The following is a 25,104-nucleotide window of genomic DNA, read 5'->3' as shown; positions in this document are numbered from 1 at the left end:
AGAATTACTTGACCATATGACAGTTTTTTTTGTTGTTGTTGTTGTTTTTTTTAGTGTTTTGAGGATCCTCCATACTGTCTTCCATAGTGGCTGCACCAATTTACGTCCTCACTAACAGTGTAGGAGGCTTCCTTTTTTTCCACACCCTCTCCAGCATTTATTATTTGTAGACTTTCGAATTATGCCCATTCTGACTGGTGTGAGCTGATACCTTGTTGTAGTTTTGATTTACATTTCTCTAATACTTAGCAATGCTGAGCATCTTTTCATGTGCCTGTTGGCCATCTGTATATCTTCTTTGGAGAAATGTCTATTTAGGGCTTCTGCCCATTTTTTGATTGGGTTGTTTGGGTTTTTTTTTTTTTTTATATAAAGCTGTATTAGCCACTTGTGTATTTGGGAAATTAGTCCCTTGTCGTCTCATCATTTGCAAATATTTTCTCCCATTTAAAATGACAAATTTTATGTGTATTTTACCTCACCGACACAAAACTTCAGAAATATCCCCTAAAGGGTAACAACTGGCTAATTTTATCACTGCCGATTTGCCCCACCCATCCCCGCCCACTCCCACCCAGGGGTTAAAAGTTGTCTTTTGTGCATAAGGGTTCCCAGATTCGGTTTGTAGAGATCTACCAGCTCTACTCCTACAGAGTGTGAACTCCACTCCACTGACTCGACCCAGTGCTCCAGGCTCTGCTCCAAGGATCCTGTAAGTCTGGGGCAACCCCTCTGCTGTAGGAGACTAGGTGCTGAGTTCAGATACTCCTAAACAGCCCTCTGCATCCAAGTGTGCAGTTGGGTCAGCCCAGCTTCAGCCTGAGGGTGGCAAGTGGATGAAAGCAGGAGCTGGGAGCTGTGTGTGTTTGTGTGAGAAGAGGAAGGGTGGGGGGAGATCGTATCAGTGTCTGGAGGCTCTAAGACTCATAATTTGACTGATGTTCAAATGACAGTAAAGACTACGCTTATAGAGGGTTTATGATATGTGGACCACTGATTTCAGTCTCCTGTGTACTGTTGGCCCTCTATGTCTGTGGAGTCCTCCTCTGCAGGTTGGGGGGTGGGGGGTGGCGCTGTAAGGGACTTGAGCACTCGTGGATATTAGTCTCTGTGGGGCATTACTGTGATGATTTAATCCCCATGGGCTTTGTACATCAAGCGACTCTGAAACTCTTTCTACTATTTATCATTGGCAGCAATTTTTAAAAATGATGGTAAAGTACACATAACATGAAATTAACCACCTTAATCATTTTTAAGTGTATAGTTTAGTAACATTAAGTATATTTACATTGTTGTGCAACCAATCTCCAGAACACTTTTCATCTGGTAAAACTGAAACTGTGACCCCAGGTAACAATAACTCTCCATCCTCCCCCCACCCTGCCATGCCCCGCCAGCCCCTGGCACCATTCTGCTTTCTATGAGTTTGAGTACTTGTGTTGCTTCATAGAAGTGAAATTGTACAATATTTGTATATTTGTGACTGGCTTATGTGACTTAGCATAGTGTCCTCAAGTTTCCTCCATGTTGTAGCATGGGTCGGAATTTCCTGTCTTTTTAAGGCTGAGTAATATTCCACTGTGTGTATAGACCATACTGTGTTTATCTATTCATTTGGGGATGGATATTTGTGTGGCTTGCAGCTTTCAGCTTCTCTGAATAATGCTGCTGTGAACATGGGTGTACAAATACCTCTTTGAGACCCTATGTTCAGTTCTTTTGGGTGTACACCCCGAAGTGGAATTGTTGGATCATATGGTAATTCCTTTCTTAATTTTTTAAGGAAACTTCATGCTTTATCCACAACATCTACACCATTTTACATTCCAACTAACAGTGCACGAAACTTCAGCAGCAGCATTTGAACAGGAGGTGCACAGAGGTCCGGAGCAGTAAATGGCTTGTTCAAAGGCCCAGGGGTGGTGGGGGGGCCGAGATTCAAATCATAGTTTCTTGGCTCTTTAACTGCTTCCTCTAAACCAAAATGCAAAACTTGGGACTTCTGGAATATCATGGGTGGAGCCTCGTGATGGTAACTTGTGTTGCCTGGGTCAGCCTCGCCCTGCAGAGCCGTGCAGTGAGGAGACATTCCATGCCCCCAAAGGATAGGAAGTAGTGGTCCTGTCATTTCTGATTCAGAAAAAAGGTTAGTCCTCCCTCCCTGCAGGCAATTGGGAGGCTGCTCTGGTTTGATGCTTTCACTGCACTGGGCTAGAGTGTGTCCCTCCCTACAAATTCCATCTCATTCTGCCCCAACTCAGAGTTCCAGTTCCATTTCACACTGCAGGCAATGGCACAGGCAGCTATCAGGTTTCAGGATCCCTGGTATAAAAATGTGTGGGGCATGAGTTTGTTGGAGAATCCAAGTTCCTGCCCAAACAAACGAAAAAGTTTGGATCAGAGAAAGGTTTACTGATGGAGAGGGCTCCGCCCTCTTGAGAAGATGGGATAAGCAGGTTTATCTCAAATCCATTTTGCTGGTGAGCAGGGTTGCTAGGATTTTAAAGGTAACCGTGTAAAGGGTCTTTGTGATTTCAATTTCAGATTAAGAGCTGAGCTGCAGACTTCCTGGCACCATTTTGTGACTCAGTGGGTCATTGGTGATTGTGTTTGGCCCTGTGAAGCCAAAGAGGCAATCATGGTCTTGTGATCTCTTAACTTCTCTGTAGGACAGAGCAGAAACAATGGCTGAGGCATTTTATTATTTACTTAGAGCCTATGTGACAGGTTAAGAATTTCCATTTCCAGTTGGCCCCCTGCTACTTTGTCTTTGTTTTTGTTTTTGTTTTTGTTTCCATCAAGGCCATTTAGCACTGCTTTTCCTTTGTGTCCATGTCCCATCACTTCCCTAATCAGTGCTGGTGGACCTGCATTTTGGAACTCCGGGAAGGCCCAGGAGACTTGAGCCTTTCTCTAGAAACTTGGGGGGCACAGAGGAACTTTTGTACCTGGGACGGTCTTGCAGGGTCCTGCGCAGTTTCAATCCCCCCTTTTCTTTGATACTCCTCAGTCCTGAAGGGAAAGGGGTGGGACAAGAGAGGGAATAAAGTTTTGGGTGGAGAGATCAACCATAAACTTGGCAAGGGAACTTGGTTTTGGGGGGACTTGCTTTCAATTTATCCGATCACTGAGCCCCTTAAACTGTCTCTTCACACACACGAAGGAAGGGAGGGGATAATGGCAATAATTTCCCCTGTTTTATGGAGGAAAGGAGGACAAAGCAGTATACAGCTTGTGCAAAATCAAAGCCACACGGAGCAGTGCTAGCTCTGAACCAGCAGGGCTGACTGATTTTGCTAAAAAGAAAAAATTAATCAATATTCTTATCCACTCACCTCATCCCAGTTAAGCAGCTGCTGTGTGCCAGGCACTGTGCTGGAAGCTTTTGCTTCTGTAGGGGTGGGAAACTTTTCTTGCCTGGTCTAATAGTTAAATTGACATAAGACAGATTAACTAATTTCCTATGTATAGGAGACACAAAAACGGAGGCTCGAAGACAGCCAGGCAATGGGGGCTTATATGCTACTACCCTGAGTGAAGGAGAAGGAGGTAGGGATCTGGGGCTTCAAAGGGGAGGAAGGCAACCCCAGGAAGGAGGGAAGAGCAAATGCTTGATAAATATTTGCCACTTGATGCAGACATATCCCTGAAATAAAAAATTGCCTCTCTTAATAGCTCTCTTCCTGGCATGGGCCTCCTGACCTAGATTATTCTGAGCAGTTAAGGGAGAGGCAGAGAGCTCTCCCTGAGCCTGCTGGGTCTTGACTGCCTTCGGCTCAAAGCAACCCACATGCCAAAGTGGCACATCTGGGGAGACGGATTCCTTTCCCGCTCACTTCTCTTCAAGCCGCTCTTCCGGGAACTTTGAAACATGCTGAAAGTCTTTATGTTTGAAGAAATCAAAGCTCAGAGTTGGAGAACTTGCTCAATGTGTCCCTTTACCACCTGCTCCCCATAAGTCCGTTGCTCCATGGAATTTGTGTCCCAGGGCCACGGGTGGATGGACGTTCTTGATAGTTTTTTGTCCTGTTCTCTCAGCAGATCTGAGCCTTCTCAACTCCATCTAGAATGCTGTGTCAGGATGTTCTCCGATTCGGTCAGAAGCTGGTCCGCAGGCAGCTGCTGGAGCCCAGGGAGGGGTCTGAGAGTCTCCTGGCTCGTTGTCTGAACACCCTCGACCTGGTGGCCTTGGGTGTGGGCAGCACCCTGGGGGCTGGCGTGTACATCCTGGCTGGAGAGGTGGCCAAGGACAAAGCTGGACCGGCAATCGTCATCTGCTTCTTGGTGGCCGCCCTGTCTTCTGTGTTGTCTGGGCTCTGCTATGCGGAGTTTGGGGCCCGGGTACCACGTTCTGGGTCTGCGTACCTCTACAGCTATGTCACAGTGGGAGAACTGTGTGCCTTCATCACTGGCTGGAACCTCATACTGTCCTATGTCATTGGTGAGATGATGGGGTGGGGAAGGTGTGGGGGTTAAGGCTGGGAAACCAGGAGGGGGATTTGGGTCTTCAGTGATTCACCTTGTGGGGTGAAGTGGGTAGTAGTGGCGGGAAAACCCCACAAGTTCATTCTGTTTAGGTCTGTCCTGCTTTCCTTACATGACTGAACAAGAACCAAGAGGGAAAGGGAAGTGTAGGACGCGGGTGAGGGAGACAGGCTCATCCCTCACCACTGTGAAGGCTTTGCTCAGCTCTTGCCTTCCTGGCGTTTTCCTTTACCATTTGATTACAAATTTCAGCCTTCATCTCTCAGACCTCCCAGTCCCACTTACCCTGTTTTCTTTTCTGCATAACATTGTTCTCCTAACGTGTTAGCTGATCTATTTTGTGGATCATCTGGGTCTACTCTCTCCAACCCATGAAAAGAAATTCTTTGAGATTAGGTATCTTGTATGCTTCCCCCATCCCTGACAAAATACACCCCAGGGCACATGGTAGGGGTACGATTCATGTTTGTCAACAAGCATTCCTCCTCCTGCCGCTGCAGGCACCGCCAGCGTGGCCAGGGCCTGGAGCTCCGCCTTTGACAGCCTGACTGGGAACCACATCTCTCAGGGGTTACAGGGCACTTTCTCCCGGCATGTGCCCTACTTCCTGGCCAAGTACCCAGACGTTTTTGCATTTGCACTGGTGCTGCTGCTCACAGGTGACACAGGGGCAGACAGGATGGGAAGAGGTGGGTGTGGAAAGGGAGCTGGTATGGGGAAGGCTTTGAGAGGCGGAATGGTGGTGGGGTTAGGACTGGAAAGAAGGGCCTGTGATATGAGAGACAGGAAGGCAAGACACAGACCATTGCTTCCCATCCTTGGCAATACTGACAGTCTGGGCTGGACCATTCCTTGGTGTGGGGTGCTGTCTTGTGCATTTTAGGTTTTTAAAAAAACTCATTGTCGAGTGTTGAGTAGCATCTCTGGCCCTTCTCACTAGATCCCAGTGATTTATTATTTCCCCCTCGCTTTATTGAGATATAATTGATATACAAAATTATGTAAGTTTAAGGTGTACAATGTGATGATTTCTTAGATGTATATATTGTGGGAAATTCATCATCAGAAAATGTACAATTCAGTGGCACTTAGCACACTCACAGTGTCGTGCAACCATCACCTCCAGCTAGTTCCAAACACTTTCATCGCCCCAAAAGGAAACCCTGTACACATTTAGCTGTTACTGTCCATCCATCCACCACCACCAGCCCCTCAGCCCTGGCTACCACCTGTCTTTCTGTCTCTATGGATTTAACTGTTTTAGAGGCTTCACAAATCCATCTTTCCCACAGGAGTACTGGTTCTGGGAGCTCGAGAGTCAGCCCTGGTTACCAAAGTGTTCACAGGCCTGAACCTTTTGGTTCTCGGCTTCATCATCCTCTCTGGCTTCACTAAGGGAGACCTGCACAACTGGCAGCTCACAGAACAGGACCACAAATTGGCCACATCTGGATCCAATGGCACCTATAGGTTAGCAGGGTGCTCCTGCCAATAGCAAGGCTTGTGGGTAGGGAGTGGGCATGCAGAATGGGGAATATGATGTGGAGTAAAGAGATCTCAGCTGCTGGATCCAGGCGATGGGGGCACTAGGGGCCAGGACTTGAGGTATTTTTTGAGAAATCCAGTATGGCTGAACATACCTCACCTACGTTCTTCCTCGTTCCTTCTCTCACCGCAGCTTGGGCCCTCTGGGTTCTGGAGGGTTTGTGCCTTTTGGCTTTGATGGGATTCTCCGAGGAGCAGCCACTTGTTTCTATGCATTTGTTGGTTTTGATGCCATCGCCACTACAGGTAACATGGTCACTGTGTGTCCCATCGGAGGTTCAGGCACAGTTCGGGCTGCCTTTGGGAAGAGGGGTTGGTAGAAGGCTAGCCTGCTTTGGGAGGTTCAAGAGGGAGGCGGATTTTGTGCTTTCACCCCAGTGTGTTTTCCTTCCACCCATCCTGCAGGGGAGGAAGCCCGGAATCCTCAGCGCTCCATCCCCTTGAGCATTGTCGTCTCACTGTTCATCTGCTTTTTGGCGTATTTTGGCGTCTCAGCGTCACTCACCCTCATGATGCCCTACTACCAGATTGACCCTGAGAGCCCCTTGCCACAGGCTTTTCTCCATGTTGGGTGGGCTCCTGCCAGCTATGTGGTGGCTGTTGGCACCCTCTGTGCGCTTACATCCAGGTCAGTTGCAAAGCTTTTCCCTGTCTGCTGTCAGATTCGCAGGTATCCCAGCTCTTGGGATTTAGAGACAAGTGGTAAAGACAACTTACCCCACATAGACTAAGGAACAGAAGAAGCCCCAGTCTGTCCTGCTTCTCCACGTCCTCACATGTTTCCATTTTCCCTTCCAGCCTCCTGGGTGCCATGTTTCCCATGCCTCGTGTGATCTATGCAATGGCAGAGGACGGGCTCCTTTTCCGGGGACTCGCCCGGATCCACACCCGCACACACACCCCCATCGTGGCCACCTTGGCTTCTGGAACTCTTGCAGGTGACTAAACAAAGCCACTCCTTCTTTGATCAATTTCCTTAACATGGGTATTTCTACTGATTTCTCCCTCCCTCCCCCAACCACGTTTGTGCCCTCTTTCTAGGGGTCATGGCATTACTCTTCGAGCTCAGTGATCTTGTGGACCTCATGTCAATTGGGACCCTTCTTGCCTACTCCCTTGTGGCTTTTTCTGTCCTTGTTCTCAGGTGAGAGTCCACTGCATCTCAACTGGGGGTCTTGGCGTCTTGGCAGTTGATGGGGAGGTGACCCTCTTCTGCCCTCTAAATGTCCTGCTATGTTTAATTTGGGAAGAAGATGGGTTAAACTGTGTGTAGGGTGAGTGCGGGCCGCTGTTAATATTGCCTTAATACCTCTAACTCAGGTACCAGCCAGACCACAGTTTAAGCAGGAATGAGAACAAAATTGAGATGGAGCCTGTAGTTGAGGAAAATCCTTTGGAATCTGTACCTAAAGCAGGAATCTTAAAGACTCTAAAGAGTCTTTGTGACCCTATCAACACCAGCCCCACTCTGAAATCTGGCCGGATTGTCTACGGATGTGCCTTACTGCTTGGTGAGCAGCGGGATGGCTGTTTGGCGGTGTCCTGACGTTGATAGGAGCAGGTGGGAGTGTGTGTCTTTGGCAGTGGAGGCACAGTCTTGGAGACAGAATGGTCCTTTGTGATGTGGGCAGTTCTGCTGGGGGAGGGGTGTGACCCAAGGCCTGACACACTGGCTTCTGGACTTGACCCTGTTCTCCTCCCACTGGACCCTGCAGTTCTCCTGCTGACGGCCCTGAGCCTGGTGCTGGCCCAGTGGCCCCGCCGTGTGTTCTCTGGAGACCCCGTCTGTACAACGGTGGCTGTGCTGCTGCTGGTGCTCAGCGCCGGGGTCACTGTCACCATCTGGAGGCAGCCCCAGAGCCCCACTCCTCCTCCCTTCAAGGTAACTGACCTTAAATGACTAAACCATCCACCCTGAGTGAAGGAAGTCTGCACATTGTGAGGTCTCAAGTATCTTAAAAAATGTTTTTATGGAAGTGTAGTTTACAATGTTAGTTTCAGGTGTACAGCAAAGTGATTCAGTTGTATATATACATAATGTGCACTTTTTCAGATTCTTTTCCATTATACGTTATTACAAGAAATTGAATATAGTTGCCTGTGCTCTACAGTAGACCTTGTTGTTTATCTTATATATAGTAATGGGTGTCTTAATCTCTAACCCCTGATAGGTCGGAACTATCTTTGCTGGACTAGGGAAGGAGGGGAGGTGCTATATATAACCGGCGGCTTCGGTGCTTTACACACCCAGCCTGGGGAGGCGCTGGCTGCACAGTGTGAACAGGCCTGGAGTCCCCCCCCCCCCCACGTGGAGGAGGGGGTCTGCCTTTGTGATGCTCAGGGATTAACTGCCTTTGCCCGCAGGTGCCTGCTCTGCCTGTCCTCCCACTGCTGAGCATCCTTGTGAATGTTTACTTGATGATGCAGATGACCACTGGGACTTGGGCCCAGTTTGGCATCTGGATGGCAATTGGTAAGTGGGTTTCTGGGATAAAGAAGGCCTCTTAAGTGACTTAACCCTCTTCCTGTTATATCTCTTCTGAACTGTCAGATGCCATAGGAGGCCTGTTGGGCATTTGTAAGTGGGAGAGTGCCTATTCTTCCCTCATTGTCTCATTTCCCTATTAGGATTCACCATATACTTTGGATATGGGATCCGACACAGCTTGGAGAATAACACTGATCCACAGCCTCCAGCCTCCAACTCACAGACTCTTGACAAAAACACCCCTGGTGATGAATTAGCTTAACCACAGGAAATAGATGCTGTGTGGAATCCCTCTGTACACTGGATACCGGAGGCTTCTTCAGTGGGACACTTGGAGCCTCTATGGAGTGTGAAGGTGGAATTCATTTAAAGCTCTGTATTTATTGCCAGTGGACAAAATGACTTTAATGGTCTATAATTTTTAAGTAAGCTTTTAAAAGCATGATATACATACAGAATAGTGCATGCTTCCGAAGTGTGCAGCAAGGTGAAATTTCACAAAGATAGTACAGTAAGTTAACCAGCAACTAGAGGAAGAAATAAAATACTAACCTGCACATAAGAAGCGCCTTCTTAGGACTTTTTCCAGCAAAAACAGAGATTGCCACGTGGGAAGAAGACACAGGTAACTAAACACTGTGTCAAGAGTTGCACTGTGTTTATTTTTTTGTGGTTTCATTCTCCACTTCGATTCATCTTCTTTAATGACATTCAATAAGTCTTTGCTATTATTTCCAAATAATCTGTGGGAATTATTCCTAAATGATTTAAAATTTTGATGCTGTTATTTTTTTCTTTTGTTTGTTACTGGTGAAATAAAAGTTTTGTGTTTATTTTAAAGTTAAAAAAACCCCTAAATACACATAGTTTTAAATTTATTATCATAGCTCAGCAAAGGTAGAATACAAATAAAATAAAATAGGGAAAATGAATGACTTTAGATTAGCACATTCATCCTTCATTTTCAGGATGATAACATCAAACGGTGATTCTTAAACTTCCTGGTTTTTTTTTTTTTTTTTTTTTTTTTTTTGGTGGGAGGAGGTAAGTAGGTCTATTATTTATTTATTTAGTCATTCTTAGAGGAGGCACTGGGGATTGAACCCAGGACCTCTACCACTTGAGCTATGCCCTCACCCAACTTACTGGACTTTTGATACCTGCGTATTTCCACTGGGATATTTTAATCCACATCTGCCATCTTCATCCATTCATTCTTTTTTTTTTATTAAGGTATAGTTGATTTACAACATTATATTAATTTCAGGCGTACAACACAGTGATAACAGTCTTGTTATAGATTATACTTCATTTAAAATCATTTATTCCCACGTGCTGTGCAATATATCCGGTAGCTTGTTTTATACCTGGTAATTTGTACTTCTTACTGCCCTACCCGTTTGCCCCAAGCCCTTCCCTCTCCCCACTGACAACCACTGTTTTGTTCTGAGTCTGCTTCTGTTATATTCACTTGCTATATTTTTTAGTTTCCACATATACGTGATACAATACTTCTCCATGTGACTTTTTTCACTTAGCATAATGTCCTCCAAGTCCATCCATGTTGCTGCAAATTGCAAGATTTCAATTCTTCAAGGTTGAGCAGTATTCCTTCCTTTCCTTTTCTTTCTATCTTATCACATTTTCTTTATTCATTTATACAACTGATGGACACTTAGGTTGTTTCCGTATCTTGGCAACTATAAGTAACACTGCTATGAGCACTGGGGTGTGTGTATCTTTTCAAATTAGTGTTTTTTTCTCTTTGGATATATAGCCAGGAGTGGGATTGCTGGGTCATATGGTAGCTTTATTTTTATTTTTTTGGAAACCTTCATACTGCTTTCCACAGTGGCTGCGCCAGTTTACATTCCTACCAACAGTGTGACAGGGTTCCTTTTTCTCCACATCCTCGCCAACATGTGTTATTTGTGTTCTTTTTGATGATGGCCGTTCTGATGGGTGTGAGGTGATACCTCATAGTGGTTTTGATTTGCACTTCCCTGATGATTAGCTAAGTTGCTGATCTCTTCACTTCAAATGCACTGTAACAGGTAACTGCTTCTTCTCTTTACACCACTTCAGCTTGCGGAAGGTTTCACGGGAACACTGCCTTCGCGTGGCTGGGGAGACCTGTAACGGCCTTGACTGTAGGTTAACACACATTCAGGAGAAGACTGGGAGAGCTGTAATGAGGCGAAGTTGTGCTGAGGATGTGGTGTGATTAAATTTAGTTTATTGAACGGTTTAACATTGTAATGTTTCAGCTTAAATATTTATCTTCATCTATTATTCACTTTTACAAATTTTCTCTCAAACATTTCTCTGACAGTTATCTAGTATTTTACTCAAAAGTTACATTCTCAGTGAGACTGTCCCTGGATATCCTGAAAAAGAAGATCTTAAATTCAGTAGACACTTCCCATTCCCAGCTCCTCACCTCTTCTGTTTACCTGGAGGCCTGAAGCACAACTGTACTCTGTATGTCTTCAACATCCACAGAGGTCCCACCTGTGGGCCAGTCTGGTTAGCTGCAGCTGAGTCTTCTGTCAAAGTATTTAAATATTCTATTTTTTTCCCCTTTATTTGAAATTTCAGTTGGCTGGGTCACTCATTACATAATAGTTTAAAGAAAATGAATTCTGTCTAATGAAAGATAGACTGTTCCTCCAGCACAACCATGTATTACCAGATGTGGAAGTTTTCAATGGATTTTTGCATGAATTTTGCTTCATACTAATACTGCAATAGTCCCCACACCCTGCAAACAAACAGACAAACAGACAAAAAAACAGACTCCACAGAGAGTCAACAATGCAATTTTCACTAAGGAGCTCCCCAAAATAAGAGGCAGTGCTTTGGGAAAAGTGCATATGTCACGGGAAGATTTTTAATTAATGCTATAAAACAGTATATTCTTACAAGTGGGAATGCTGAGTCAAAGACACACACACATTTAAAAATTTTGACAAATGTAGCCAAATTGCAGTTGAGAATAGCCCTGTTTAAACATAATGACAGCCACATACGTAATTAAAATTTTCCTAGTGGCACATTAAGAAAGCAGAAAGACAAAATTAACTTTAATAATATACTTTATTTAGCCGAAAACATCCAAAATGTTATCATTTTGACATGTAATAAAAGTACAAATTATTAATGAGATATTTTACCTTCCGTGTTTCCAGTCTTCAAATCTCAGTGTGTATCTTACACTTCCTTTACCACCTGGCCACATTTCAAGTGCTCAAGAGTCTGTGGAGCTATTTGTTACCATATTGGATAATGCTGATCTAGAGTTTTCTCCCATGCTCACCTTAGTTTAGTGCAGTAGTCAGGTAAACTCTAGTCCATAGCTCAAATCTCGCCTGTGGCCCTGATTTTGTATGGTCTAGAGGCTGAGTGTTTTTTATTTTTAAAAGGCTATTAAAAAAAGTAAAAAGGAATATGTGACCCAGAGCATATGTGACCTGCAAAACCTAAAATATTTACTATTTGGCTCTCAACTGGAAAACCTTGGCAATCCCTGTTCTGGTATAACTGAATGTACTCAGGTTTACTGTGTTTACTTGCAATGTTGACATGTTCAAGTTTCCGTGCGTTTGTGATGTTTCACCACCACCACGCACACCTAGAAGAGACTGGAAGCATCTCTATTGATCTTGGACTTCTCTGCAAAATGACTTTTCCCCCCGTTGTCAGTCTAGCTAAAGGTTTGCCCATTTTGTTGATCTTTTCAAAGAACCAACATCTGGCTCCGTTGATTCTTTTTATCATGTAGAAAAATTCTCCATTTCATTTTTCTCCACTCTAATCCCTGTTACTTTCTTCCTTCTGTTGCTCTTGGTTTAGTTCGCTCTTTCTCTAGTTTCTTACCATGAAGAGTTAGTTTACTTACTTGAGATCTTTCTTCTATTTAAATGTAGGCATTTACTCCTATACATTGTCTTTAAAGCATGGCTTCCACTGCATCCCGTAAGTTGTGTTTTGTTTTGATTTTCATTCCTATGTATTTTCTAATTTCCCTTATGAGATAAACCAAAGATAAGCACTACTTCAGCCTGATTCTGGACCCTCTGCTAGCCTCCACAGGGCACTCCTCTGGGTTCTAACCACACTGTCATCTTCTGTGCCAAGGTTCTCTCAATGGCTTTAGCAACAACCCTACATCTCCCAGGCTATACTCATGGACAGCATTCAAGTCCTCCTCCAGCTCTCAAAGGCTCCTCTTCTGGGCTCTCCCCTTTTCTCCAGTCTCCCAGGACCTGTCTGAGTTCTAGCTGATCACTCCCCATGTACCAGGCCCTCCCATGCCCATCAGCTTTTCAAACTCACTCCCATGGGCTCTAGCCTTCCCTCACCCACAGTCTCAGATTCCTCACCATGGACTCAAGTCCTTTCCCCAAGACAACACACTCCCTTCACTCTAGGAGTGACCCTCTTAAGACAGCTCAAGTCCCTCCTAAGTCTAACTGCTCCCTCAACTCCTCCAGGACTTGTTCCCAGGCTCTGGCCCCTTCCCTGGGACAAGCCCACTTGCCTCCCTCTAGCATCACCTCTGTATTGCTGCTGCAGGACCTCCAAGACTTGCAGAGGTCCACTGTGCTGGTTCTGTTCCTAAGAGGCCATGTTTGAATATCCAACAGAGACAACTTGTATACAGTTGTAATGTCAGCCTTTCTGGCAAGTGACCAGTGACATCACATGGTGATTTTATTTTGCATATTCTTGAGGAGCAATGATGTTTAACACATCTTCACTTACTTACTGGCCATTTGGTGATCTTAAATGCTTATGTAAGTCTCCCCCTACCTCTTAACTGATTTGTCATTTTATTAATGACTTGAAGGATTCTTTGTAATTTCAATGTGAAACCTTTGTCAGGTGTATGTTAATATCACCTCCCACTCTGCTTCTTGCTTTTTCACCAACTTCATGGTGTCATTCAATGATCAGAACTTTGTACTTTTGATGAAATCCAACTTAATAATTTTTAATGTTACATTTAGTGTCTTCTGTGTGCTAAGAAGCGCTGCCTACCCCAACGTTGTGACAGTAATCTGTATTTTCTTCTAGAAGTTTGTTAAGTCTTAACTCACTGCACCCACAGGGGTTTTAATAATTTACTAACAGCAATGCTACTAATAATGAGAACAACAACAGCTAGTATTTATTGAGCTTACAAAATACTCCAGATACACATTCAACAAGTGTACAGGTACCAAACTCATTTAATCACCACAACAGCAGTATTAGGTAGGTGTGATTAGCCCCACTTCACAATGCACAGGGGTAACAGCTAATTTCCCCAGGTCTCAGGGAGTAAAGAGGTGGGACAGTGATGACAACAGGTAGGGATTGTACCACGAGGAAAGGCTCTCCCACTTATGTTCCATCAGCAGAGTTTTACCCTAGAATAAACCTGAACTATGATAGAGATGAAATGGTACCGGACAGTTTCTATGCATTCATTAAACTAACCTATCCAGTAAAAAGTCACTACAACTGATTATGCTGTGATCAACAAGAAAAGGCCACTTCTCCGTTCTCCAAATTCACCTCTGATATGACTTCTGGTACTCTACAAGCAGGAAGGCGACCAGTAAAGGCTTTGTTATGTTACATTTTATCACAAATTTTCCTCATGTTGTGGAAGAAATGAATGCTGGACAGAGGCCACCGTGCGTTCTTTGTACGCAAAAGGTTTTTCAACAGTATGAAGTCTCTGATGTTCCTGAAGGTGGTTTGTGTGATTACATGCCTTTCCACATTCCTTACACGCGGAGGGTTTCTCACCGGTATGAATCTTCTGATGCTGTGTAAGCTGATGGCCATGACTGAAGGCCTTCCCGCATTCTTTACATCCATAGGGTTTCTCCCCTGTGTGAATCCTCTCGTGTTTGACAAGGCTGGACCCATAAATAAAGGCCTTCCCACATTCCTTACACTTGTAAGGTGTTTCGCCAGTGTGAATTCTCTCGTGCTGAGTAAGGTGATAGCCACAGTTGAAGGCCTTCCCACACTCTGCACATTTATATGGCTTCTCACCTGTATGGATTCTCTCGTGTTTCACGAGACTCGAACCCCAGCGGAAGGCCTTCCCACATTCCTTACATTCGTGAGGCTTCTCGCCAGTGTGGATTTTCTGATGCTGAGTGAGATAATTGACGCGAGTAAAGGCCTTGCCACATTCTTGACACTCATAGGGCTTCTCACCGGTATGAATTCTCTTATGTTGAACGAGGCTCGAACCACAAATAAAGGCCTTTCCACAGTCCTTACATTCATAGGGTTTCTCACCACTGTGAATCCTCTTATGCTGAATCAGCTTATACACACGGCTAAAGGTCTTGCCACAGTCTTTACACTCATAGTCTTTCTCACCGGTGTGGAATCTCTGATGCTGAGTGAGCTCATCGCCACGCCTAAAGGCCTTCCCGCAGTCTTTACACTCATAGGGCTTCTCGCCCGTATGGATTCTCTTATGAATAACGAGGCTCGAACCCCATCGAAAGGCCTTCCCGCAGTCCTTACATTCATAAGGTTTCTCGCCAGTGTGGATTTTCTGGTGTTGGGTAAGTTGATTACCCCAACGGAAGGCCTTTTTACATTCTTTACATTCATAGGGTTTCTCGCCAGTGTGAATCTTCTGATGTTGAGTAAGCTGATAGCCACGACTAAAGGCCTTCCCACATTCCTTACATTCATAGGAATTTTCCCTATTGTGAAGTCTCTGGTGTGTTCTGACCGAGGCGTTTTCTCTGTAAGTGGGAGCTTTCCCACAGTTGATTATCATTTGATTGAAATATCCCTTTTGAGGGGCCTGTGGTCCTTCAAACTCACCTTCAGACATCCAGGCAAGGCCAAGGGATTTAGTTTTTCCATTTGAGTTCCGTTTGGAAAAATTTATCTCATAAATGCCCTTGTGTGTAGGTAAACGCTTGGTCTCATATGGTGATTCCAAATCTGGAAAAAAAAAATAACCCAAAAAAACAAAACCCCAACATATTTTGTTTCCCTTTAAGAAAACAAAAACAAATCTAACCACAAGCCAAAAACTTCTTGATTAGAAATAAAACTAATCTAATGGGAAATATGAATCACCTAGGGCTCTTATTAAAATGTAGCTTCCACATGTGGCACCACAATACTTGGTGAAGAAACACTGGAGAGAGTCTTGCTAAAGTCAAACAAGAAAAAGGCACTGACTACTAGCCCTACTGTTTACTATCAGCTGAAACAATTAAGCAAAAGAAATTAGAGGGATAAATCCCAAAAGTGAAGATGAAAAGGAGTACAATTTGTAGATGTGGTGATGAACCTGGAGAACCAGGAAAATAAAATACAGAACTGCTGTAAAAACTAGAAACAGATAGTTGGATAACTATAGAATATATATGTGTGTGTGTATATTCAATTAATATAATTAAAAGTAATTCTGGTTACAAACACCTAACATTCAAAAGCAACCAAAAAAGACAATGTGCAGAATGAAATTTAATAAATAAATTGTGGGATCCTTAAGAGGAAGTATTTAGAATAATCTGAGCATCAATAAGGGACTGCAAAATACCAAACATGTTTAAATTCATGAGTTCACAGATAATAAAAGATGGACCACAGTTTAAAGAATTGTTACAGTGAATAAATGAAGAGGCCATGATGGAATGTCACCATCCTGAACCCCTAATGAAACAGCGAATCTAGGTACTGTCAGTGACTGTAACAGCACAAAAGGAGACATAACCAGATGTTGCTTCATGATGGAAGAACAGAGCACCCAGGGAGCAGTATCACCAAAAAACAGATGCAAAGAAAAGGAAGAAAGCACGGGAAGCTAGGATAACAGCCAACTTTCAGAAACTCTGAAGGGCGCAGGGTCGTGTTACCTACGCCCTTGCTACTCAATAGGGGTGAAATATAAGAAGATAAACAAATGGAGAGGGGAAGGGAGTGAATTAAAGTTCAAGGTGGTGACGTTTTCCTCAGAGGCCTTGGGCTTGGTTGGGACCTGTGTAGGGAGCCCTCCAAGCACCTCAGGTGCAGCTGCTCCCTGCCCAGCCGGCCACCCGTGGTGATGGTGGCCTGCCCTTGGCCAGACGGCTGTCCCTCTCCCCTGCACTGTCTTCGTGTCTCTTCCCTTTTCCCTCTCCACCAGCAAAGCTCTCTCCCTTGCTTCCATCAGACAGTCGTGTCTGGCTTAGAAATGAGATGTCCTGCTTTCAAAAGAAGAAGTGTCACATGATGTAGAACTTAGGAAAAATTGTTGGCTCCAAATTTTTTGACTGAACTTTAGTCAACCTAAATGTCAAAATGATAAAGACTTCAGAAAAGAGAAGGGTTGAAGGACCAACAGGAAACCAGACGGGTAGGGAAAAGAAAACTTCTAGAGGCAAATAGAATATGGCAGTTGAGAGTGTGGATTCTGGGGCCAGAATTCTTAGGTTCAATTCTTGCTTCTGTCTCCTTGGCTGACCAAGTCACTTTGTGCCCCTGTACACCTATCGACGAATTAGACCCAACTGTTCCTGTCTCACAAGCCTGTGAGCATGAAATGTGTTTATACAAACACACACGAGTGCCTAGAATGCTTCCTGGTACAGAGCAAGCACAACAGTAACTATTCACATCAGGGTTATCATTTGCCAATAGAAAAGGAAGAAATTTCCTTAGATGTTTACAAGATGTTACCATCCAATGTTTAACTCAAAGTTCATGGATTGTAACTTCCAAGCTCAGTTCAGGTACAGTGTGTAGGAAGTGGAATACGCTCAGTTTGGTTTGACACACATTCTGTTTCTCAATCCACTTCTACATCAAACACAGAAGCTGGTTTACTGGAGGAAATCAAGTCACTGTGTTGAGCTGTTTTCCCTAGAGGAGGGTCCCCGAAGTACCATCAACAGCAATTTGAGCCACTTTTTCCTCTCCCGCCCCCAACACTCGGGGGCGTACTATATTTCACTACCTTTTCACTCTACTAATAAAATCTCCTGTTTATATCACACACACATACACACACACCCCCCAAAACCCAGCAGTTTGAGTGTGAATGTAAGGTCATAGCATGAGGCTTGGTTTCTTTGAAAATGGTCATGAAATAAATATTCTAATAAAATAAATAATTCTAATTAATTCTTTGGTCACTAAGGCAATTACAGGAGGGGCCAGAGAAAGGTGGGAAGGTCACCGACGGATCAGGAGACCCCGGTGTGTGCGTAATGCCCATTTCCAACTGGACAAAGCTCAGACCGTTCCCTGGGCACAGGCAGAATGAAATTCAATTCTTTTCTTGAAAGACAGTCCTCAAGTTCACAGGGGAGGGTGCTGACACTCCAGGGAGCAGAGTCTCAGTTCCCTGAGGCAGGCGACTTACCCAGCGAGACCAGGTTACTGTAATTCTCCAGCATCACATCCCAGTACAGGTCCCGCTGCGTGGAGTCCAGACACGCCCACTCCTCCTGAGAGAAGTCTATGGCTACATCTGAGAACGTCACCAAACCCTGAAAGCACAAACCCACACGTCCCCGATAAAACGGGAGGACAGAGTTTCACGAGGAAGGAAAGGAGAGGCAGGGCTACGCTCTGGGTTCGGGTAGACGCAGCGAGTGACTGCGAGCCTGTCCCGCGGGCGGGGGCCAGTGAGGACGTGGCCATGGCTGAAACAGAGCCCCTACACGTTCCTGGAGAGCCGAGCCCTACCGCTGCAGGGAAAACCACTATGCCCTGCGGAATTCATCACGCCAGCCCGTCAGGAAACGGATAAAACCATCCCAGCTTGCCTCCCGTTCGCAAGCCCAGAGCCTGCTACCTGCCTGCCTCGTAAATTCTCAGCAAGTGTGGATTCCTACAACTTCCTTTTCCCTTTAAGGGGAAAGAAAAAAAGACAAACCTCTCAGGGCTTGCTTTCCAAATCTAATATAAAATCTTTTCTCTTAGAAAACAGGCTTTGCACCTTTGAATTTTTCAGGCGTCAGTTCACCACTTTGCCAGGTTGTCTTTTAAGCATTCTTTGTGATGACAAAGGCATTTTTTTATTCCATAATACAGACAGATTAGATTTCATTATTACAGTTACACACTTAGGTTGAGTAAAATGTCTAAGGTTTTCCCCGATTCCAGGAGTATAAGATCATTTATACCTTTGTACAAAATAACCTTACCTGGTACCACCCACCAGCCCTGCCGTTCCTTTGTCCCCGATTTAGAGGAAACTGGTATCAAATGATTCAGAAGCAAACAGACAGGTTTGTTCAGCAACGAAATTTATCCCCTGTGTCCCCTGGTAAGGACACGACCTCTAAGCCCAGAGGCCCCAGTTACTCTTGACAAGAGTACGTAGGAGATACCGAATGATTAGCTCAAGGGTTAAGTGAACATGAGCCACAGAGGCGGGCGCCAGGCTATCCGGCGTCATTACTCGTTGGAACAGGCAGCTCCGGGAAGTGAGTACTTAGGTGGGACTCGCCTGGGCAGGAGGCTTCATGCTGTTTCATAGACGTATCCACAGTATCACATTTCAAGAAGGAAACAGAAATACACACTTACGCGGGCCATAGTTTTAGACTTCAAGGTCTGATCAGAACTCTTGGGGTTTCCTTTACTGGAGACACAAAATCCAGAGAAGTCCAGATCTAGACAAGGGAAAAAAGGCATTAAAATAAGTGCTCCCCAAATGATTTAATACAATCTTTTCACTCCTCCACCTTTGCTTCGAAAGAAACCCCAGCTTTTTGACCCACAAGATCTGCATATAAATGCATCTGGAGAAGATTAAAAGGATTCTGGGGAAAAAAACAAAAAAGCTCTCCCTGAAATCCCAGGAAATGCTGAATAGACAGGGCAGAGGAGCTTTGATTTTTTTTTTTTTTTACCTTGAAGTCAGATCCAGACATTTTAGCAGGAGGAATCCTGGCCAGCACCATACTAGGGGCTATGAATAAAGAACTTGGCCTTGTCCAAAGAGATATGTGGCTTTGAGGGCTCAGCTTCTGAGAGGTAAGCTACGTCACACCTGATGGGAACGTCTTTGTTCTGGGTAGGGACAGGCTGGGGCCTGGCCATGCCAGAAACACCAACCAGGTAATGGGAGCGGTGGGAGGCTTTGGGTCATAGGGGATCAGTTGACTTGGGAGATTGAGATTAACGTCTGGGCAATGAATCAATCAATCTAGTCTATGTGATCCATCAGTCGTGCCTACATGATGAAGCCCCAGTGAAAACTCTGGACACTGAAGTGTGATACTCTGAGTGATTTATCACACATCGATGTCGGCAGAATAATGAGTCCTGATTGCAGCGAGAAGACGCTGGGAGCTCCGTGACGGGAGCCCTCCTTGACCTCACCGTGTGCGCTTGTTTAACCTTGACTGACGTTACCTGCGTCCTTTCACTATAGTTAACTGTGACCGTGAGCAAAGTGGCTCTCAGTGAGTTCTGAGTCCTTCCAGTCCTAATTATTAAACCTGAAGGGGGTTGAGGGAAACTCTTGGATTTGCAGTTACCGTCAGAACTGAGGGTGGTCTTGTGTGGAGACTGTGGCATCAAACCTCACTGTGAGGCTGGCTAAGTCTGGGAAGAGGGGCGGCGGCTTGGACCTGAGACTGGCTGTGTTGAGGGTGCTGAGTCTCACTGAGAACATCCTGCCCCCTTTAGTCACACCACTCAGGGTGGAGAGGGGCTGCACCATGCAAACTCAAAGCTCCTCTGGCCTCTAGATAGGGTGGTGTGAGTCAAGACAGAGCAAGTGGACAGGGTGGAGAAGGAACTTCCCAGGCAGCGTCTGGGTCCAGGAAAGCTGACTGCAAAAATACATGTTTTACATTGCTGTTGTACTGGTTATTAAATGCTGAGTTAATATACAACAAGTTTCTTCAGTAGAGCACAGGGAACTATAGTCAGTATCTTGTAGCAATCTATAAGGAAAAGAATATGAATATGGAACAAATATATGTATGTTCAGAGAACGCTTAAATGGGACACTTTTTAAAAAAATTGAGATAATTATACATTTATAAGCAAGAAATTATACAGAGAGATTCTGTGTACCCTTTTCCCAGTTTACCCCAATGGCAAAATACACTGCAAACCTATAGGAAAATATCACAGCCAGGACATTGACATTGATACAATCCAGCAGTTTTATTCAGGGTTTCCAGAGAATCATTTAAAAAAAATGAAAAAAGTAGAAATATAAATATCTCACAGTAGAGGGTAGATTAAATAGATTATGGTCTGTTATAATGGCATAATATATATGTTCCAGTAATGATATTGATTTGTATTAACTGAGAAAGAAATTTAAGATGAATTACCAAGTGGAGAAGGTATGTTTAAAAAGGTGTACATAATTTGGGACAAGAGGTCTTGGTGAGGTTAAGTACAAGGCTCTGTGGTCTGACTTTAGGATGTGAATCTTTGCTCTGACAGTTACTAACCTCCAGGATCTGTTCCCCTGCAGGTAAGACTCGGATAAAAACTGTACCTACCAGGTATGACTTTCTCAACTATTAAGACGATCATCTACATAAAACACAATAACATGTAATAATTATTTAATTCAAGTTAGCTGCTATGATTTAAGATCAATAAGATTATACATCCCTCTGTTTTTGTAAAACAAACTCAAGCCTGCTGTTTCCCCTTTTCCTCCTGCTAAAATACGTACTTCTCAAACCTGCTGTCCATATAATCACTGTTAACTAAAAACTTCCAGAGCCTCTTAAGAATGAATTCTTTTTAATTAACAGTAGCAAAAAAAGTCTAAGATAGATAAGGAGGAAGTATTCCCTCCCCATCAGCAAAAAGAGGGACAGACATGGTTCTACATCAAAAATCCAGTTCAAAGAATCTAAACTGAGAAGATGCCAAATTGAGAACATTAGTTAAGTGGTTGAATCTTGTCCTTTATGTGATACCGAAGATTTATGTGAACATTTTAAACTGTCATATTTTGTCCATATCCGCCTATGGAAATGTTACTTGGACAGTCCATTTATTATGCATCAGTGATCACCGTCATGTTCTGTGAAAGAAATATTAAAGTCCTAGAAAATCAAACTTAACAAAAAAAATTTTGGGGGGTAATTCTATCTATCTATCTATCTATCTATCTATCTATCTATAGATTTAAGTCCTGGGGATTTAAGTCCTAGAAAACCTAACTTTTAAAATGTATTTTTTTTGGGGGGGGGTAATTAGATTTATCTATCTACCTATTTAATGGAGGTACTGGGGATTGAACCCAGGACCTCATGCATGCTAGGCACGTACTCTACCACTGAGCTATACCCTCCCTTCCTAGAAAAATCTAACTTTGAAAGCCTGTCTTTCTTGATAATTTGTTGCCATGGGATTAGTTTCAAATGATGTCTCTCTAATCCTTTAAGGTGTAAATATGTGAGAGATGTTTTTCAAACAAGAAGGGAATCATTGGCACACCTCTCCCCTCTCTTCCTGCACACACGTATAATGTTGGCCCTTGGCTGAGATGGAGTCTTTTTACAAACTAAGATCTGGAGAGTCTTTGGCTCATTATAGACCAATTAGCAGGATTCAGTGCTCCAGAAACAAAACCACACACACATGCTTAGAGGGAGAGGGGAAGACTGGAAAACATACACACCAAAATATCAATATTAATTATCTCTGGAAGGTACAGTAATGGGTAATTTTGTGTTTCTTCTTTATAAGCTCCTTAGAAGACTGAATTTTTTTTGCAGCAGGCCTGCATTAATCCCACTGTAAGAAATATACCTGAAGATAATTCCAAATTAAAAAAAATTGACAAAGAAAAGGACCACAGTTATGGGGGGCAGGGATGGTGCAGTTACTAAAGACAGGCCTGTGGCAGGTGGAGTAACAGTCTCCCTAAGACGTCCATGTCCTAAGCCTGAACCTGTGAATATGTTACATTACATTAAAGGGGAGTTAGGTTGCAGACAGACAGAGCGTGGACTGTGATAAAAGTGGTAATTTACCTCTGTGATCTTCCACCCCCAAACCCATAAACACAGTCTAATTATGAGGAAAACGTCAGATTCCAGTAGAGCAGCATCTTAACGAAACACCTAACCAGTACCTCTTAAAACTGTCAAGGTCATCAGAAACAAGGGAAGTCTGAGAAATTAGCAGAGCCAAGAGGCTCTTAAAAGGAGACACGACAATGAAATGTAATGTGGTATCCTGGATGGGATCCTGGAACAGATGAAAAGCATTATGGAAAAACTAAAGAAATCTGAATAAAGCATGGACTTCAGTTAACGATAATGTTTCAGAACTGGCTAATTGCAACTAATCCCCCATACTAACATGAGTTCTTAATAATGGGAGAAACTGGGTGCAGGGTACTTTGGAATTCTCCGTACTATCTTTGCAATTTTTCTGTAAACCTAAAACCATTCTAAAAAATAAAATCTATCAAAAAAAGAAAATCAATATTCAATCATACATTGCCCACGAAGCATCAAATATTTAACATGTGACCTTTCACAAACCCTGCTCTAGATCCAGGACTCATACTCAAAATCAAACCATATTGCTTCTCATCGTTCACACAAAAAATGTAGCTGAAACAAACTGAAACTGTCAGACCTCAAATAACACCTGGCTAATACAACAAATTTCTACTTATTGATTACAAAAAAAAAAAAAAAAAAAAATCCCTGCCTTTAATGATAAAGATCTTTGCTCAAATCCTACTTTTCTTCTTTTTATTTTTGCATTCTTTTTTATTGAAGTATAGTCAGTTTACATTGTTATGTCAATTTCTGGTCAAACCCTACTCTTAAAAGCCTCATAAAGCTGATACCTTTGTGATTTACTAAAATGATCAAACCTTCTTTCTTAGTGCATTCTGAAGGTCAGCCCTGTGGAAAAGACCAAAGATACTTAGCATTTGATTCCACCTAAAAATTATTATTTTCCCTTACCAAATCACACCCCAGAAGTGCTAACATTAACTTCCCAGTAGTATTCCTCTATCCTATGCAGATTCTCAGAAGCCCACACAGGAGGATGTAAACAATTTGCCAAATGAGTATGTAAATATTCACTGGAGAGGGTTGGTCAGTGGGGAATACTCTGGCGAATATACTGCAGGACTCTTGGGGAGAAATTACTGGATAAGTCATTACTAGGAAGGACACTTTGGGCCAAGGAAAGCACATATTCTTAAACGCTATAAACACAAATCATTTACTGAACAAAAAAAATAACTTACAGGAACCTTGATCTTAAAAGGTGTGATAATTCTTCCTCCTCAAGATGCCTTTTCTGGAGGATCGCTGGCCTGGAGGAAAGAGGAGGACAGAATGAGACACTAGGGCCTTTCTGGTGCACAGACAACATCAGAAAATATTCCCTAAGGACACCTTTTCCCATGTCTTATCTAAAATCAATCAGAAATCAGAGGGCACTGAGATCTGAGTATTTCAGATTCCTGGAGACTAGGCTCTAGTAATTGGGGTTCCCCCACCTCCCAGGTAAGGGGCCTCTCCCCTCCAAAAAATGAATATTATTCTTGAGGCTTTTCCATCCTGTCACTCAGGAAGCTTGAATGGAAAGCACCTTCAGCTTTAAAATTGCCATCTCAAGACGATGTCTGTGCCGTTCTTGTTAGTCATCGTCATTACAGGGTTCAGGCTCTGACCTCCCTTTGGGGCTGCTGTGCCCAAACAAGTACAACATGGTTGGGCCGTGAAGGCAGAGGGAGCAGCAGAGACATCGGAGCTACAGGTTACACTGTCACACAGCCCAGTGCTGACTCAATCCGTGGCCACGTACCCCAAGCACAATCCCGCACCTGTCACAGCCGAACAATCGTACACACTGTCATGAGGTACATCTTGGCTCTGTCACATCGACTGACGCCCACGCCAGAGACACGGCGAACGGCTCTGCTAACCCCACAGAAATGCAAAAGCACATCTCACAGCCACAGAGACACAACTGGGTCCCGCCACCCCCGCAGACCCCACACGCATGTAACTCACACAGAGCAGAGTGGCGGAGTCACGCTCACACGCACGCGAGGCACAGCCCTGGGGACGGGGCCCCGCTGCGTCCCCACCACACACAACAGATAAGTGCGTCACCACCACAAAGATAGGGCCTGTCGCCCTGACCGACGCTCATGCGCACACCTCAGTCAATGCACACGGCCGAGCCCGTCACACACACGCGCGCGCACACACACACACACACACACACACACACACACACGCTCGCACTTCCTCCGCAGCCGCTCCCGCAGCCAGAGGCCGAGGCTACGTTTCGGGCCTCCTGGCTTTCTCCCTCACCACCATCGCTGCGGCATTCGGCGCGTGTTTCCTCATGGGATGCTAATAACTCACCGCTTGGGGCCCAACCATCAGCAGGACGTTAGGAGGGATCGTAAGCGTTGACGTTAACTCCGGACAGCGTCACCAGGAAACCAGAGCTTGGGGGGAAAAAAAACCCTTTGCGCAGGACGCGCGGCTCCCAGCATGCAACTCCGCGCGCTCCTGACGGGGCCGTGCCCCAGAGCCCTCTGGGAAATGCAGTCCAGAAAACCGGGAATCCGCGGAGCTGAAGCGTGCTGGCTC

General features: G+C 44.4%; 2 protein-coding genes across 2 annotated transcripts; one reads left to right on the top strand and one right to left on the bottom strand.

The window, feature by feature from the left end:
* Window positions 1-4,071: 4,071 nt before the first annotated feature.
* Window positions 4,072-8,783, top strand: LOC105091281 (cationic amino acid transporter 3). Its single transcript, XM_010982748.3, has 11 exons — window positions 4,072-4,444; window positions 4,989-5,147; window positions 5,781-5,958; window positions 6,167-6,279; window positions 6,439-6,661; window positions 6,832-6,971; window positions 7,075-7,177; window positions 7,354-7,544; window positions 7,749-7,915; window positions 8,398-8,506; window positions 8,662-8,783. Exons 1-11 carry the CDS (start codon window positions 4,072-4,074, stop codon window positions 8,781-8,783), a joined length of 1,878 nt encoding a protein of 625 aa, XP_010981050.3.
* A 4,883-nt stretch (window positions 8,784-13,666) lies between these two features.
* On the bottom strand, window positions 13,667-25,010 carry ZNF331 (zinc finger protein 331). The gene is made up of 5 exons (XM_064489792.1): window positions 24,874-25,010; window positions 23,742-23,810; window positions 19,070-19,155; window positions 17,898-18,024; window positions 13,667-15,487 (listed from the first exon to the last, which is right to left on the bottom strand). The coding sequence occupies exons 3-5, from the start codon at window positions 19,076-19,078 to the stop codon at window positions 14,151-14,153; spliced, it is 1,473 nt and encodes a 490-aa protein (XP_064345862.1). The 5' UTR covers window positions 19,079-19,155; window positions 23,742-23,810; window positions 24,874-25,010; the 3' UTR covers window positions 13,667-14,150.
* Window positions 25,011-25,104: the final 94 nt, after the last annotated feature.

This window comes from Camelus dromedarius, chromosome 9 (assembly GCF_036321535.1).
Source record: "Camelus dromedarius isolate mCamDro1 chromosome 9, mCamDro1.pat, whole genome shotgun sequence".
In the NCBI taxonomy this organism is placed as follows: Eukaryota; Metazoa; Chordata; class Mammalia; order Artiodactyla; family Camelidae; genus Camelus; species Camelus dromedarius.
The sequence above is the reverse complement of the archived record's forward strand: the minus strand, read 5'-3'. Positions and strand labels throughout refer to the sequence as shown.

Bases quoted from the DNA above. Each gene is read 5' to 3' on its own strand.
- LOC105091281 (XM_010982748.3), top strand. From the start codon at position 4,072: ATGCTGTGTCAGGATGTTCTCCGATTCGGTCAGAAGCTGGTCCGCAGG. The intron at 6,662-6,831 runs GTCAGTTGCAAA...TTTCCCTTCCAG, and splicing joins CTCTGTGCGCTTACATCCAG to CCTCCTGGGTGCCATGTTTC. The intron at 7,545-7,748 runs GTGAGCAGCGGG...TGGACCCTGCAG, and splicing joins CGGATGTGCCTTACTGCTTG to TTCTCCTGCTGACGGCCCTG.
- ZNF331 (XM_064489792.1), bottom strand. The intron at 15,488-17,897 runs GTAAGTCGCCTG...TTTTTTTTCCAG, and splicing joins CAGTAACCTGGTCTCGCTGG to ATTTGGAATCACCATATGAG.